General features: G+C 45.8%; 1 protein-coding gene across 1 annotated transcript; it reads left to right on the top strand.

Moving 5' to 3' along the window:
• The first annotated feature begins 2,637 nt into the window (after positions 1–2,637).
• Positions 2,638–10,844, top strand: LOC125155136 (myeloid cell nuclear differentiation antigen-like). Its single transcript, XM_047840008.1, has 4 exons — positions 2,638–2,838; positions 6,151–6,582; positions 8,205–8,393; positions 10,521–10,844. Exons 1-4 carry the CDS (start codon positions 2,653–2,655, stop codon positions 10,656–10,658), a joined length of 945 nt encoding a protein of 314 aa, XP_047695964.1. The 5' UTR covers positions 2,638–2,652; the 3' UTR covers positions 10,659–10,844.
• The last annotated feature ends 4,607 nt before the right edge of the window (positions 10,845–15,451 follow it).

The following is a 15,451-nucleotide window of genomic DNA, read 5'->3' as shown; positions in this document are numbered from 1 at the left end:
TGATAGAAGAAGAAGAAAAACACCAGGAACATACTGCAAAATGTAGCCCCAAATTCAACCAGTGTGATCTAATTTTCATTTAAAGGACGCCGTAAAAACAACTGAATTCTCCGCATTGTCTCTTCAAGTGTACATGGAATGCTCACCAAAGTAAGTACATGCAGGGACTTAAGTTGGCCTCAGTAAAATTCACATCTGAAAACTTACAGTGTCTTTAATGACCACCCCAATTGGAAGTTAACAATACGATATCTAGAAAAGGTACAACTTTCTTCAAATGACATAACAAATTTTAAAATAAGCCATTTCTTAATACATGCCAAGGATCACGAGGGGCAATACGACCAGACTCCATAGGACCTAGGGAACAAAACAAAAGTAGTCCTGACCAGAAAAGAATGTTACTTTAAGTGTTTTCATTTAAAAGAGGAGAGTACTAATATAATTCATATAAATTAATGTCTCCTACCACTAGGGAAAAAATGGAGCAAAGCAAACAATAAATGGTATTTAGAAATAACAGAGCTATAAGAAGAGATCGATACATGAATTGATTTTGTATATTGTAAAATGCAGCTACACAGACAAAAAAGAAGAGTAAACAGCAAACGAACAGTAAAATAAACAAAAACCATACATAACTTTAATACAGGCAAGGGTAGGTTCTTATAGAATACAAATTCAGGTGACTGACGACTTGGTAAATGGGTGAATCACGTTGGCCTGCTCAGGCTCACACAGTAATAGGGTTTATTCTGGCCCCGAAGAGTAGGAGGTGGTTGGACTACACCCAGCACATCGTCCCCTCCCATTTCTTCTCTCAGGTACAGCACTTACCCTATACCTTTAACCCAAGATTGAATATGGAATTTTAAGGACCTTCCTGTGATTTCTTGGGGCGGGTGCTCTTGCGTCTGCTCGAGCTCCTCTCCGTAGGAAGCATCTCCTGACAGCGAGACCTACTTAGCACATCAACCTGGTGGTGACTCTTGACTGGGGGTTTTCAGCGATCTTCTAAAATAGTACGTGAGACCAGAACTAGAGATGACAGCAGGTCCACAAGCGTTTTCCAGGCTTTTGCCCCATGTTGAATGTTCTCTCCGTTCCCAGGTGGCTCTTATCATTACATTGATGAAGCTTTGCGAATTAGGGAACACTGATCTTTTAGTGGGTGGAGGGCCAGATCGATCACCTTGTATGTATCTCTGTAATGGCCCCGGTCGCTGATGTTTGACCACTGGTTAAGAGTCAGGGAAAAGGCACATTTGTTTTTGGTCGCTTTGGTTCATCTTCTACGACCCTAAGCGCACACATGCATGTCGGAGCATTGTCCTGACTCCCCGTTGTGTGGGCCAGTAACGTGTGTGTTCTCTGAGGGGGAAGCATCAGAGGGCATCGCTCCACATAAGGTAGTTTCCAGTTCAACAGGAAGAAAATGTCCTGAGTCGTCCATATTCCTGTCCTCTGCCTCCTGGTCTCTGGTCGGGGACCCTCTGGTCTCCCTGAAGTCCCTCCACTCTTAATGTGAAGAGAGCTCAATGCATCCATATAAGCAGCACTTAAGTCTGGAATAAAGAACTGTGGGGGCGCCTGGGTGGCGCAGTCGGTTAAGCGTCCGACTTCAGCCAGGTCACGATCTCGCGGTCCGTGAGTTCGAGCCCCGCGTCGGGCTCTGGGCTGATGGCTCGGAGCCTGGAGCCTGTTTCCGATTCTGTGTCTCCCTCTCTCTCTGCCCCTCCCCCATTCATGCTCTGTCTCTCTCTGTCCCAAAAATAAATAAACGTTGAAAAAAAAAATTTTTTAAAAAAAAAGAACTGTGACAACCCACTAGAGCCTTGGGGACTCCTGCCAGCCCCCACCCTGCATCCCTGCCTGACTCATTGATTGCAGATGTTTTTCAGACACAGACTACAACTCTCTCCTCCACAAACCTAGTTCCAATTGCCTCAATTGTCTCCATCGGTTTTCTTCTCCCTCCCTTCACGTGCCCTGCTTTTGGGACCCCTTTACATTTCACTGACTCTGCCTTCCTGCAAGTCAGATGGTGTGTAATCGCCATACAAGGATGCTGCCTGGTTCCATCTAGTTGACCTCTCAGGGTTACAATTTTCCAAATTGTACCCGCAGTCCTATACAGATCACAACATTGCAGACAACCTTTTTAGTAGGCCCTCCTCTCTTGTAGAATCTTCCTGATCTGCCAGGATTTGATGATTCATTGCAGCAAGGATATGAACCTGTTAGTCACTTAGGTTTATTTGGAAATAATTTCCCTAAGATCTCCCTCCCATCGAGTGCCATGTAAGCAGGAAAACAGGAAGTTGTGGGTGGGTGACTCACTTCTCCTCTTTGATAGTTGAGCCTCACTGAAGGGGCTCCAGGGTCCACTGACCAACAGTAAAGTCCGCTGGGATAAGAAAGTTCTAAGTTGAAACTCCTTTCAGACATTCTTACAAAATAAAATAAAATAAAATAAAATAGTGATAATTTAGCTCTTTTCATGGTCACTGAAATGTTTAAGAGAAAGCTTCTCTGACTCACATTCTCTCACTAAGAAAAGACAAAGCTAAAGGCATGGATGGGAGGAGCCTCAGGAAAAGTTTCCTAACACTGGGCGGGCTCCAGGCTTTAGCTCTTCTGTGACGTTTACCAATGGCAATTTCCCAAGTTATCTTGGAAGGATTCCATTTTACAGAGCATTTCAGATTGCAGAATCCTGCAGTTCAGTTTGTGAGAGCTTTGCTGTGGTATCTTCCTACTCAAACCAAACCTACATCAATCGCTGTATTTCGGAAGAAAATCTCCATAGCTGGACGACTGTGGCGAGTCGTCAGTGAGGTGAGTCTGGCCAGGACTTCTGTGGGGGACATCTGGGCAGCTCGATGATACCACGAGGTACGGGGGAAGGGTGAGTGTCTGAGCCTTGTGTGTAGCGCGCAGGGGAGGGGGGTTGCCATCAGCTGTGTCTGAAGACTGAAAACCATAGTGGCTCCTTCTAAGCCTTCTCTGCCAGGGGAAGATGCCAGACATCTTTCGTTCCATCTGACTGAGGCCTGAAGGAAGGGAAATGCATGTTGACTGTTGTAGATTCTAAAATTCATGCTGCGGTTGTTTCTAACAAAAGTAACTATCCAGAAGACGGCCTTGGCTTTCTTGCCTGGAAGCTTCTCGGCTGCGGTGGGGGCCGGGGTAGAGGAGACAGGACACAGGACAGGGTGGGGAAAAAGTAGTATGCGATGATACTCAATAGAAACCATGTCTGGATATGTTTCACAAAACCTGGGAACAAACACACACACACACACACACACACACACACACACACGGAATAGAGCATCGATCGGGTTCACCAGGGCACTCACAGGGGTACAAGGCACCTTAGCACTTTCCTACCTGTCCTAGTCCCCTGCCACTTCTAGGGGCGGGGCTGCATCCGGGTCCCCCAGGACCCCCTCCAAGCCTCCCTCCAAGGCTCAGGCAAATGGGGTAGTGCAGTTTGTAGAAAAGAGGTGGTTGGAGACAAATCTGGGGGATGCTTGTCCTTCTGTAGAGCCTGGTACTCAAACATGTCGTGTGCTTTTGAGAGAAATGTTATGTTCCAAATATTGGTTTCAGAATTTCTAAATATTACATCAAGCTTTTACTTAAGTTGAACAGTGATGGTCAACTTTTCTAAGTGGTTTTTTTTTTTCTTGCTTTTTTCAGTAGTTGACATAGGGGAGCACCAACGTATAATCATGATTTTGTCCATTTTTCCCTGTGGTTCTCTCAGCTGTTAACACATATATGAATGTACAGTGAGAGAGAGGGGAATGTGCTCGTGTCATAACACTATTCATAATAATGAGGATAATAGAAACTAATAATAAATAATCTGTACCTATAACTCTTAGGCAAATATGTAATTAAACTGTTGCATCTGTCTGGAATTGAAAACTTTTATCATTGGGCAGCAAAGCTCAGTTCAGATTAGTCTTTGACTTAAGGACCATCTAAAGCTACTTGAAAAGAGGTTAGAGTGGGAGAGAGCCAAAGCATAAGAGGCTCTTAAAAACTGAGAACAAACTGAGGGTTGATGGGGGGTGGGAGGGAGGGGAGGGTGGGTGATGGGTATTGAGGAGGGCACCTTTTGGGATGAGCACTGGGTGTTGTATGGAAACCAATTTGACAATAAACTTCATATATTGAAAAATAAATTTAAAAAAATTAAAAAAAAAAGTAAAGCTACTTGAACATTGAAATCTTGTCTTTTAATGGGTTTATCACTTTATGTCCATTCGGTGAAATACTCCATTTTGATTAATTCAGAGCATTTTTCTGGAGTGCTTATTCTATGTTGTCTTGCTGTCTTCTTCACCAACAGGTTTTGTTTTTTTTTTTAGTGTTTATTTGCCTTTGAGAGAGAGAGAGAGGGAGGGAGAGAGAGAGGGGGAGAGAGAGAGAATGAGTGGGGGAGGGGCAGAGAGAGAGGGAGGCACAGAATCGGAAGCAGGCTCCAGGCTCTGAGCTGTCAGCACAGAGCCCGACGCGGGGCTCGAACTCACAGACTGCGAGATCATGGGATCATGACCTGAGCCCAAGTTGGATGCTCAGCGGACTGAGCCCCCCAGGCGCCCCTCAACAATAGTTTTAAGTTAATGCCTCTGACTCCTCTTCCCCGGCAAGCAGCTCAGTGAACAGATACCATCTCTCCTTCCTCTATTCACCCCACTGTGTTGACCTACTTTCTGTTTTCTTTCTCTTCCGTTGGGGCTTTATTGATTTTTACAACTTTGAAAGACTCAACCGAGGTCTTGTCCTCACTTCCTTTTTAGTCTGCAGCGTGTTTTTATGTTAACCTCCTTTAATCTCTTGGGGAATATTATCTCCAAAAGAGTGCTTGATAGGTATCTTTGTGTTGCTAAATCTTCTGACTGTTCACCATGTTGGTCAATATCAGAGATTCACCTATAGGACATCACATTTAAATGCCATTTTCAGTTTGCTACAAAATTCTTGTCTCAAAATTAGTTTTTCCCTTCAATACCTGTTCACAACCTCGCTCTGAGGCCTTTGGGTTCACATATGTTGTGGAATTCAGAATTTGAGTGACCTAGGAAAGGTTAACAAATGCACACACTATCTATCAGGTACTATACTGACGATCTAGGAAGATCTGAGTCCTGTCTCTCAGCTCACACTCAGTCATGTTTATGTAGCAAGACATATGTGCCCTCACACTAATGGGGATTTTTAAAAAATATATACATAGGCTCCTGAGACCTCACATCAGATATTTTCCTAATAAGTTTTGTCACCTAACTAACACGCATGCGCACACGCGCGTGCACACACACACACACACACCCCTTTTGGATTCCCTTTTTTGGGGGATTTCCAAACCGCAGATATGGAATTTGGGTAGAATGCTGTACAAAGGTCCTGCAGTGTAGTTTTGCTGTTGAGAATCTGGTTCTGCAACTTTGTTAAGTGATCTCTACTTTTTCTCTGGGAATCAAACTTTCCTGGGTGTTTTAGGTATTTTCCGGGGTCTCAACATTACGTCCTGCCTGACACGGGTTTTTCCTTTACTCTCCTTTTTGGCATTCTTTTGGCCAGTCACTCTGAAGATGTTCATGTTACTTTCATTCCAAGAAGTTTATCTCATTATTTCCTCAAATGTTTTCTCCTTTTCACGCTACATGTCAATTTTTTTCTTTTTTACCACTGACAGCATGTGCACATTGGCAGTCTGAGCTGTGCCCAGACATGCCTGACATTCATTTTCTATTTGCTCGTTCTGAATCTGCTCTGTCAAAGAAATATTTGAATCTGTCCCTCATTAGCTCAGGCCAATGCTCTTATCATCCACAGTTCTGTGCATGTCTCGGGCTCAGGATCGTGCTTGAATTCGGAAAGGCTCTTCTGTTCAACTGAGGGTGTTTGGACTCTCATCCCAGTCTGCTGCCTTACACTTTTACTACCTAAGCTCTCAGTTCATTAGCCTTTCCTTTCTGTTAGGCGACTCCTTTCGAGCCTGGCCCCAGCTCCAACGATCTTCGAGGGTTGTTGTGGCCCCAGTGTCATAAGCGAAGTGTCACTCACGAGTAAATGACCTGGTATTCCATGCTGAAACTTCTACCTTTGTTCTCCTATTTCTGTCCAACACAGAACCCAGCTATGCAAGCCCCAAATCAGGCGGCTCCTAGGAGGCCTACCCTTCAAAAGGACCCCATAACAGTGGTGGTACTGAAGGCAACAGATCCAATTGAGTATGAATTCCCAGGGCAGAGGAAAAAAAAAGTGTTTCTTGCTACGGTGGCTACTTCCAATCAAGTTTTCCAAGTGAAGGTTTTAAACATCAAGCTGAAAAAGGAATTCAAACAAAAGAATGTCATTACCATGTCAGGATACATTCGATACAAAAATGTCCTGGAGATAAACGAAAGGTCGGTTGTGCAGAAAGCTCCTGATGACCGGAGGATTGCGGTCCCAAACGACATCTGGATAAGAGCAAAAACCCCTCCGAAGATCAGAGATCTTTGCCAGGAAGATCCGGGTAATCTTCCAACAATCGTGTCTGGGTTGTTTCTCCTGCAGAAGGTAATCCCTTCACATTCGTTTTCATGTTCTCCACCCACACCTGAAATTAACTGTTTTCGATCGCCAGGTTCTGTGTGTGCTGACTGACGGGTGAGCCCAGTTCTCAGGCCTGTCTCTTGACCACACGTAGGTGGTCAAGAGAGCCACGTGACAGGAAATGGGACTAGTGACCTGGTAGTCTTGTACTCAAGATACCTTCATGCAAGTTCTTTGAAAAAGTGTCACCAGAAATCTTGTCGTGTCCCCGGTCAGGATTATTTTCAGCCTCTGTTATCAGGGCATGAATCAGTATGCATGTGCTTATCTCTGAGCTCCTCCAAAACTGTATAAATCTATCTTTCTCTTTTTTTAAATCTTTGAATAATCCATCAGCCTCCCAAAGATTCATTCTGGTTGGGACACATAATCAGAGTAATAAATATATCGGCTCATGTCCTCCTGAATATGATTACCTTTACCACATAGGCAAACGATAGACATGGGCAAGGCTATCTCCTCTAGCTTATTTATTTAACACGTTATTTAAACAGTTCATTGAACACTAAGGTCTGACATCGCAAGATATGTTGAAAACACGGCAGTCCAACTCCATTATATCCCCCAAAAGGGGGTGCGTGTGTCAGAGAAGTTTACTTGTACGGCACGTCCAAATTCAGGTTAATAGTTAGTATGATGTGTTCAGGTCTCCCCAGAATTCACAAACTTTCATGAACTTACCTGGCATCTTGTAGGATTGACTGCTTCATAATCTTACACATCTGTCTTCTGGGAGAGCCCCTTAAGTCACCTACATTACCCTCCAACTCTGTCTTTAAGAGAAATGCATTTCTACAATGGATGAGTTACAACTTAAGGAAGCGAGACTCTGTCGTTTGTGAACTGCAAGATCCAGGTCAGTGGAGATAAGACTTGGAGAAGAGTGAGTTAATGGAGAAGGTTGGAAAAAGAAGTAGTGAGTTACTGGAACCTTACTTGTTCTGTTGGTTCTGTATAATCTACTGAATCAAGACTTGTGGTCATGTCCATTCCATTCTGCAGAACAACAGGAGGTAAAGGAGTCCATGAAAGCCCTCGGGTTCCTCTGATTCCAGTGTTTGAAGGAATCAAAGCTTCCCTGGTGGTGAAGCAGTAGGAAATAGGAAGAAAATTCATTGTTCTAGGTTGCCAGATAGAAAATATCTAGAACAAGAAAGGGGAAACTATCAAAGCAAGATCATAAGCCGAAAGTTCTTGGAGAAGACCTTGCCGAAGCTGTATGTGTATCTGTTCCTCTAATTGCTTTTTTATGTCTTGTATTCACTGTGTCCCCGGGGTCTTCCTTCAAATATCAACGTTATGATGTCTTCAGAAACAGGATGTTGGGGGCGGCCGGGTGGCTCAGTCGGTTAAGCGTCCGACTTCGGCTCAGGTCACCACCTCACGGTTCGTGAGATCGAGCCCCGCGTCAGGCGCTGTGCTGACGGCTCAGAGCCCGGAGCCTGTTTCGGATTCTGTGTCTCCCTCTCTCTCTGATCCTCCCTTGCTCGTGCTCTGTCTCTGTCTGTCTCTCTCTCTCTCAAAAATAAATAATAAAACATTGAACAAAGCCGAAAGAGAAACGGGATGTTCAATTTCCGTTACAGAAAAAAGATAACAAGAAGACAACAGTCTATGTAATACAAGACGATACAGGAACCATGGAGGTCGTGGGGAGTGAAATATGCTACGGCATCGAGTGCGCGGAAGGAGACACAGTTCGACTCTTCTGCTTTTATCTGAAAAAAATTAAGGAGAAGCTAAAACTGACAAGTGGAAAGTACAGCTTCATGGAGGTGAGACCTTGGTAGAACAACATTCGTTTGCCCAGGAGGCAAATCGTTTGGCCTGGGTTTTGAGAGCACCAGACTCCTGTCTTCTTACACACGGGGTGCAGCCAGTGGGAGGAGAACAGAACCGTACCTGGCACTCATGTCTAAGTGGAGGAGTTTCAAGAGGCTCTGAGGAAATGACATTCGCACAGATTTCAAAAGGATACGATACTTACGTGAAACAAGCAAACACTGGGAGAAATTAGGAAGGCGGGAAAGAAAGGAATTTCTCGTGGTGGCTGAGAGCAAGGCTTTGGATAGGACAGTCGTGCTTTGAGTCCTGGTTCCATCACTCACCGCTTCCTGATGTTGGCAATCTGTCCTGATCGGTCGTCTGAAATGGTCAAAGTCTCTGCCTCACGGGGTGAACGGAAGACCCTGCCTGGGTCAGTGAAAACGTGCATATACGTTATCTCACTGCCTGGCAGAAAAGGGAAATCAAACTGTAGTCGGCAGTATTTTTCTTAGCAAAGAGGACGTTGGAAAGCGCTCTAGGCAGAGGAAGTGATTCAGGCATTTCCTCAAGAGTGTGAGAGACAACATGACTTCTGTACAAGCGAAAAATACAGCAGGTGTCAACACAGTGGGAAGAGGAGGCCAGAAAGGTACACGGAGGAGTCAGCCGAGCAGGTAGTATAGCGTTGTTTCAGAAACCAGTGGAAAAATCCCTGTGAAGATAGGTGACAACTTGAAAAATTGTTGGGGGAGCAGAACAATGCTTGATCTCTTTGAGATTTTAGCAAAACATATTGTGGTGACTACCTGGACAGATGCATTAGGGAGAGAGGCGAGGTTCAGGGACAAAGATACCAAAGCAGAAGCGGCAATATTTGTCAGTTAGAGATCTTTCTTAAAGTCATGGGTGTAACGATGCTGCTTGTGAGAAATCTCAAGGTGATAACATGTATATTGATATAATAAGAAAACTTCTTAAAAAAATTTTTTTAATGTTTATTCTTGAGAGAGAGAGACAGAGCATGAGTGGGGGAGAGGCAGAGAGAGAGAGAGGACACAGAATCCAAAGCAGGCTCAAGGCTCTGAGCTATCAGCACAGAACCTGATGCGGGGCTCAGGCCCACGAACTGTGAGATCGTGACCTGAGCCGAAGTCGGACGCTTAACCGACTGAGCCACCCAGGCGGCCCAATAAGAAAACTCTGAGTGCTTCTTGTGTGCTGGGAACTGAAACAGGGATGCAGACACCGTCATTATTCCCATTCCATTGATAGACATACTGATGATCATTATCAGAGAAAGGTAGGCCCTTGGCCTAATTGGCACTGCCTGTCTGCGGTCGACCCGCCATTCCTACACTGGCCCCAGTGCTTGGGTTCCAGAGTCAGATTCACGGGCACACTCACTGAAAAACCCAGACCCATAAGGGTGAAGTGTTGAGAAGAACTGACTCTTGGGGGTGAAATACTTCACACCTGAGAAGGAAAACAAGTGAGCACAGGGGTCAAGGGGAAAACAGAAAGTGTGTCTAATAAGCGTCACAGAGAAGTGTAAGGAGAAAGAGGGTCAACAGAACTCACACCAGACACTAAGGACCATGGAGCCCCAAGATCTTGAATCACTAACTGTATCTTAGAGACAAAGGTACCACACTGTCGTGCAGTGCACATCCTGACCCATATGACACCACACTCTTTCCCATGCACATAGGAACATAGACACATACTCACAAAGTCCACGTAGGAATTGTGGATGCGCTCATCAACGTTCCTCTCCTCTAGAGCAACTGCACAGAGAAACATACTTACCCGCGGAAGCTTCCCGTCACTTCTGTGCTCCCTGAGGACTCAGCACTCAGCACTGCGAGCACCAGCTCCACCCTTTCTTTCCTGGTTCCTCCTCCCCACCCCGGTGGACGCTTAGGCGGGGCACCAGGAAAGATTCGGGTGCCAGGGCAGGAGGAGAGAGAAGATGCGCTGGGGGAGATGGGAAACAGAGAATGAGCAGCCTCTGAGACAGGACAGGGGATGCTAGGGAGCAAGAGACAATGGCTGCAGGGGGCTGGGGGTAGGCCACACAGGAGACCCTCTTGCAGACCCTTAGGGTCTCATCGTGTCTTTCTTATCTCTCCTTGAAGGTCGTCAAGAGGAACGAACGCAAACAGCAACCACGCAGTGTAACTTTCAAGCTGGACATTGCAGTGAAGAACTCTCCTCTGAATCCATCGAGTGGCGTTAATTGTATTGTCAAAGTGGAGAATATCAATGAAGAATAGTCTCGGTGGAAAGTGGTCCAGCACATTAAGAGCTCCTTCTATCCGCGTGATAGATTTCATTACTTCCTTCAAAAAAGCATTAGATTAACATGTTTTTATGCACTTACCAAACAGATTAGATTTCGCGTCTAACACATTTGTAGGACAAAAAAAATAATAAAATTTGCTTTTTCTTTTTAAAAAAAATTTTTTTTAAACATTTATTTATTTTTGGGACAGAGAGAGACAGAGCATGAACGGGGAAGGGGCAGAGAGAAAGGGAGACACAGAATCGGAAACAGGCTCCAGGCCCTGAGCCATCAGCCCAGAGCCTGACACGGGGCTCGAACTCACAGACTGCGAGATCATGACCTGGCTGAAGTCGGACGCTTAACCGACTGCGCCACCCAGGCGCCCCTAAAATTTGCTTTTTCAAAAGGCATCTTCTGCCAAAGTGCCAGATGTGGTCTCTTTCATCCAGGAGTGAGCTGCATGGGGGCAGTTGACTTGTGCACTGTGAGCCTCACCGGATGGGGTACACAGGGCCTCACCAATATGGGGGCTACCTTCTGTGACTTCCAGAGGGCAAGGCCCTAACTGGAGTCAGTCTCAGGTTATGTACGTTAGTCCTACAACAATATAAAACTCAGTGGGTCCCGTGCCCTGGGAAAAGGTTTATTCGGTCCACAAAAATAACCCTTTTCTGCAATGAACCCCCCCACCAAAGGGGAGCATTTGTTTAACTGGTATCTCCGGAGGAAGCACAACTGGGGGTTTATGCAAAGGTACAAATACTCTCAGGAAGGATCCCTACCCTTAGTGCTATGAAATATTTAGTCCCATCCTCTGATTTACTGGTACATCGCATGATTTATTCTTCAACTGTATTTTCCTATTGTCATATCTCAAGTGTGTGGATTCCTGAACCGTGTTACCCACGGAGGGACATGTCAAGAGCACAGAGTCACGAATAGAGGATGAAATCTACTCCAAATGATGGGAAATAACACTTAACGAGATGAAATCTCTAAAGTCAGTATTTGAAGCATACCTGGTGACTTCCCTTTCTGGAGAGAGCAGAGTAGCCTCCCCCCATAGGCCGTGCTATGAGGCAATCAAGACATGACCGTTTCAGGCTTTGAACAATAGGCAGCACAAGGGTAGGATCCCTGCCAGAAAGCAGACTCCGCAGGCAGGTTCCACAGTCGCCCGGGTCTCCCCTGGGAGGGTTTCCCGACGGCGCCTAGGGAGCAGGTGTCCGTGCAGAGCCCGGCAGTCGCACTGCCCAGGACGGTAAACATCAGTTTTCACCGCGTCTCAATAGCGGGAACGTAGAGAGAAGAGAGCCATCCGGGGGGGGGGGGGGGCGGCATTCACTGGCTGAGTCCTGGCTCGCACTTGGGGGTGAGACCAGTGAGGCCTCCAGCTGCGGGGGGTCGAGCGCAGGGCAGAAGTGCGAGAGAGCGCAGGGAGCTGGCAAGGTGGAGGCTGCTGAAATAGAGACGCATCTTCCCGACCTGGACAATGCCCTGACGAAGCAGGGAGGCTGCACGTTAGGAGTCAATATGGGACAACGAGTGGACTGAGGACAGCTCTAGACGCATCCTAACAAGGCCCAAACCAAGCCTCATGCGGAATCAGCCGAGTGCGAGGTGGGGGTGCGAGGATGGGGAAGGGAAGCCGGAATCAACTGTGCTAAGAAACCTGAAACCCTCAGTGGCCTCTAATCCTTCGCTTACCTGGGGAGAGAGAAGACACCTTGTATTCTCCTAAAACTGAGGCCTGAACACAGCATTTGACTGTTGCAGCTTCTAAAATTCACTCGGGGGGCGTTTACAACAGGAGTATAGTTAGACAAGGGCTTCGGCTTTCTTGCCTGGAAGCTTGGTGGCTGTGGTGGGGGCCTGGGTAGGAGACAGGACAGTGGGAGGAAAAAAGCATTATGCAATGATAATAAAAAGATAAAAACAACACGCATCTGGACATAGAACCGTATTCTATGGTATTAGCCCCACCTCACGAAACGTGAGGACACACACACACAGGGAGTAGAACATTTCTCAGGGTCACAAGGGCACTCCAAGGGTACAGGGCACCTTAGCACATCCCTAAGTGTCCTAGCTCTGTGCCACCATGGGGACACGACTGCATCCCAGGCTTTCCTGGTCCCCCTCCCCGCCTTCATCAAAAGCTCAGGCAAATTTGGTGATGAACGTTTCTAGGAAGGAAGGGCTGGAGTCTAATCGGTTACCTACCTTGTGAAATCCTTTAGTCTTTCTACAGAGCCTGGTATACAAGCACATGTCATGCACTCCAGAGGAATGTAAAGATTTCAACGTAGGTTTGAGAATTTCCTAAGTATTAGAAAATTTTTTTTTATCTAACCTCACGTCTGGTGGTCAAGTAAAAAAACATTTCGGGGGCGCCTGGGTGGCTCAGTCAGTGGAGGGTCCGACTTCGGCTCAGGTCACGATCTCGCGGTCCGTGAGTTCGAGCCCCGCGTCGGGCTCTGTGCCGACAGCTCGGAGCCTGAAGCCTGCGTCGGATTCTGTGTCTCCCTCTCTCTCTCTGCCCCTCCCCCACTTGCACTCTGTCTCCTTCCGTCTCAAAAAGAAATAAACATTAAAAAAATGAAAATAAAAACAGAATCTTAACTCTGCCGTTTTCTCAGCAATAATAGCACGTTTTCAGATGCACTCACCGTCTCCTCCGCTCTCACAGCCCCCCCATTATCGAATACTTCCCTCCGAGGTGTCAAAGGACCACATGATTGAAACTTCATTGGTCTGAGATGGGTCCTGCTCTACTTGAGATTAAAAGTGGCCTGAGCTACTGGGGCAGACAGAATTCTCAAGGGTATTATTTAGTTGACAGGCCTCCCAGGTTATAAAGAAAAAGTCTCAGAACAGAAACTTCCACACTTACGGACATTCATTAACTATATATTGCCCATTAACCAAATGCTCAGATTAGGTCTGTCCTCTGATCTTCAGTTATCAGGAAATAATAGCTCCCCAATCTTTGGTGCGATCTTATCATCACCTTGTTGGAGGAATTTGCTAGAAGCCAAAATTTCAGAGAAAAGATTCCGGGGTCCTTGCAGTCTGCATCCAACAGATAGAATCCTTTAGCTGTGTCAACTATAGTCAACACAATTCAAGGTCATTGCCATTACATTGATTTTTATACCACGTGGGAGCAATCTCATATTGTATCGATTACCTTCAATATCACTAATGAAAGCCTTTCTCTAACATTCGTATTTTGAGGTTAATTTGCCACTGAGTTACCATCTGGCGTTCAGTAATCTAATTCACGTAATTCCACCTATTGACAGCGAGGTAGGAGGTGGCTACTGGAAATCCCTGTGGGTGGAATGATTAAAATATCTGTGAACCACGTCAAACACCTCTTCCTCTTTAGACTTGCAGAAACCGAGCTGAGGAAAATCAAAAAAGGAGAACAACCAGATCATCGGACTATGAATTGTTTTCGGAACAACTTGCAGCCCTTGTGACAATTGCAACTTTGGGGCTGAAGCGTTGTATGCCCACCAAATGCTCATGTTGTAGAGGTCATCGAGGCTGCGTTTTAAGGGCTCTCTAACTAAGTGTGTGGTCTTGAGGAAGACTTAAACCCTATGAGCTTCAGTAATCTCATATGTGAGATGGCAGTGACAACAGAGTGCTCATGGGGAGGTGGCTGGTGGCTGGGAGACCGTGTCAGTGCAAGAAGAAAGGTAAAATCAGCTGCATCTCAAGTGTCCTCTATTCACCTCTTTCTTCTTCAAGGTCATCAAGCCCAGGAAGAGCAAGAAACAACCACTCAATCCTTACTTGTACAAGGAAACCACACTAGGGTGTCCTTTAAAAACCTGGATGCCATTAACAATGATGTTTATGGAGATAAAATATAAGTACAACAAAAGTATATATAGAGATAGATAGACAGAGATAGATATACACATATTATTAAAAGTATCTATCTATCTATTACATATATATAATATATAGTATATAAAATTATTGAATTTTAGAGATATATATACTGGCTATCAATTCTAAGAGATAGAGTATTAATAGGTACTTTTTATTTTTTTTAATACTTTTATGTGCCATTTTAATGCCATATTTTGCATGTATACATAAGTTTTTATAATTTGGAAAAAATAATAGACATTTTGTTCCAAAGGAGTGCTATAACAGGAGTCTAATTTATTGGTATGATGCTTAAAAGTAAATCGTGTGTAACTTGCAGATCAGGTTGGAGCACACAGGCCCCAAGCAATATTTGCATTTGTGCTTTGGGTGCGACCTTGACAAAGGAAGGCTGGGGTCAAGAACAGGCATGTTGAACGGGCTGTGCCCTGCTCAGAGAAACCCTGCTGAGGGCGCACGTCAGCACAGAAATTCTCTGCGCTGCAGTTGCTAAGCCCTGTTTTCCTAGGAAAGGATTGCTGTCGCTCAGAAGGATGGGAGTCGATTCAGAACTGGTGCCCCTGAGCGGGCATAACGCCTAATTGTTCCGCCAAATAAGTCCCCTCTGGGCAATCTGCAGAAGACACGTACGTGTTGCATGTGGTTCTAGCCCCGTGTGACGCGGCTTGCCTGGTTGAGCTCCTTTACTCAAGGCCCAACAGCTTGGTGGCTCTCCAGCCACGTTTCCTGGCTCTCATGCTGGCCCTGCGTGGATTCCAGCCGGAAGTTGCCTCGGGCAGAGACCCCCTCGCTTCAGGCAAGCGCTGAAGAATCATTCGCGTACTGTGGAGTTCAATGGCAGGAAGGAGGTATCCAAAACCGGACGTTTACAATCGA

This window comes from Prionailurus viverrinus, chromosome F1, assembly GCF_022837055.1.
Source record: "Prionailurus viverrinus isolate Anna chromosome F1, UM_Priviv_1.0, whole genome shotgun sequence".
NCBI classification, from domain to species: Eukaryota; Metazoa; Chordata; class Mammalia; order Carnivora; family Felidae; genus Prionailurus; species Prionailurus viverrinus.
The sequence above is the reverse complement of the archived record's forward strand: the minus strand, read 5'-3'. Positions and strand labels throughout refer to the sequence as shown.

What these genes read in the sequence shown, in the direction of transcription:
- LOC125155136 (XM_047840008.1), top strand. Translation starts at nt 2,653, where the DNA reads ATGGCAATTTCCCAAGTTATCTTGGAAGGATTCCATTTTACAGAGCAT. An exon ending in TGTGGCGAGTCGTCAGTGAG is followed by an intron (nt 2,839 to 6,150) that starts GTGAGTCTGGCC and finishes TGTCCAACACAG; the next exon opens with AACCCAGCTATGCAAGCCCC. An exon ending in GAAAGTACAGCTTCATGGAG is followed by an intron (nt 8,394 to 10,520) that starts GTGAGACCTTGG and finishes CTCTCCTTGAAG; the next exon opens with GTCGTCAAGAGGAACGAACG.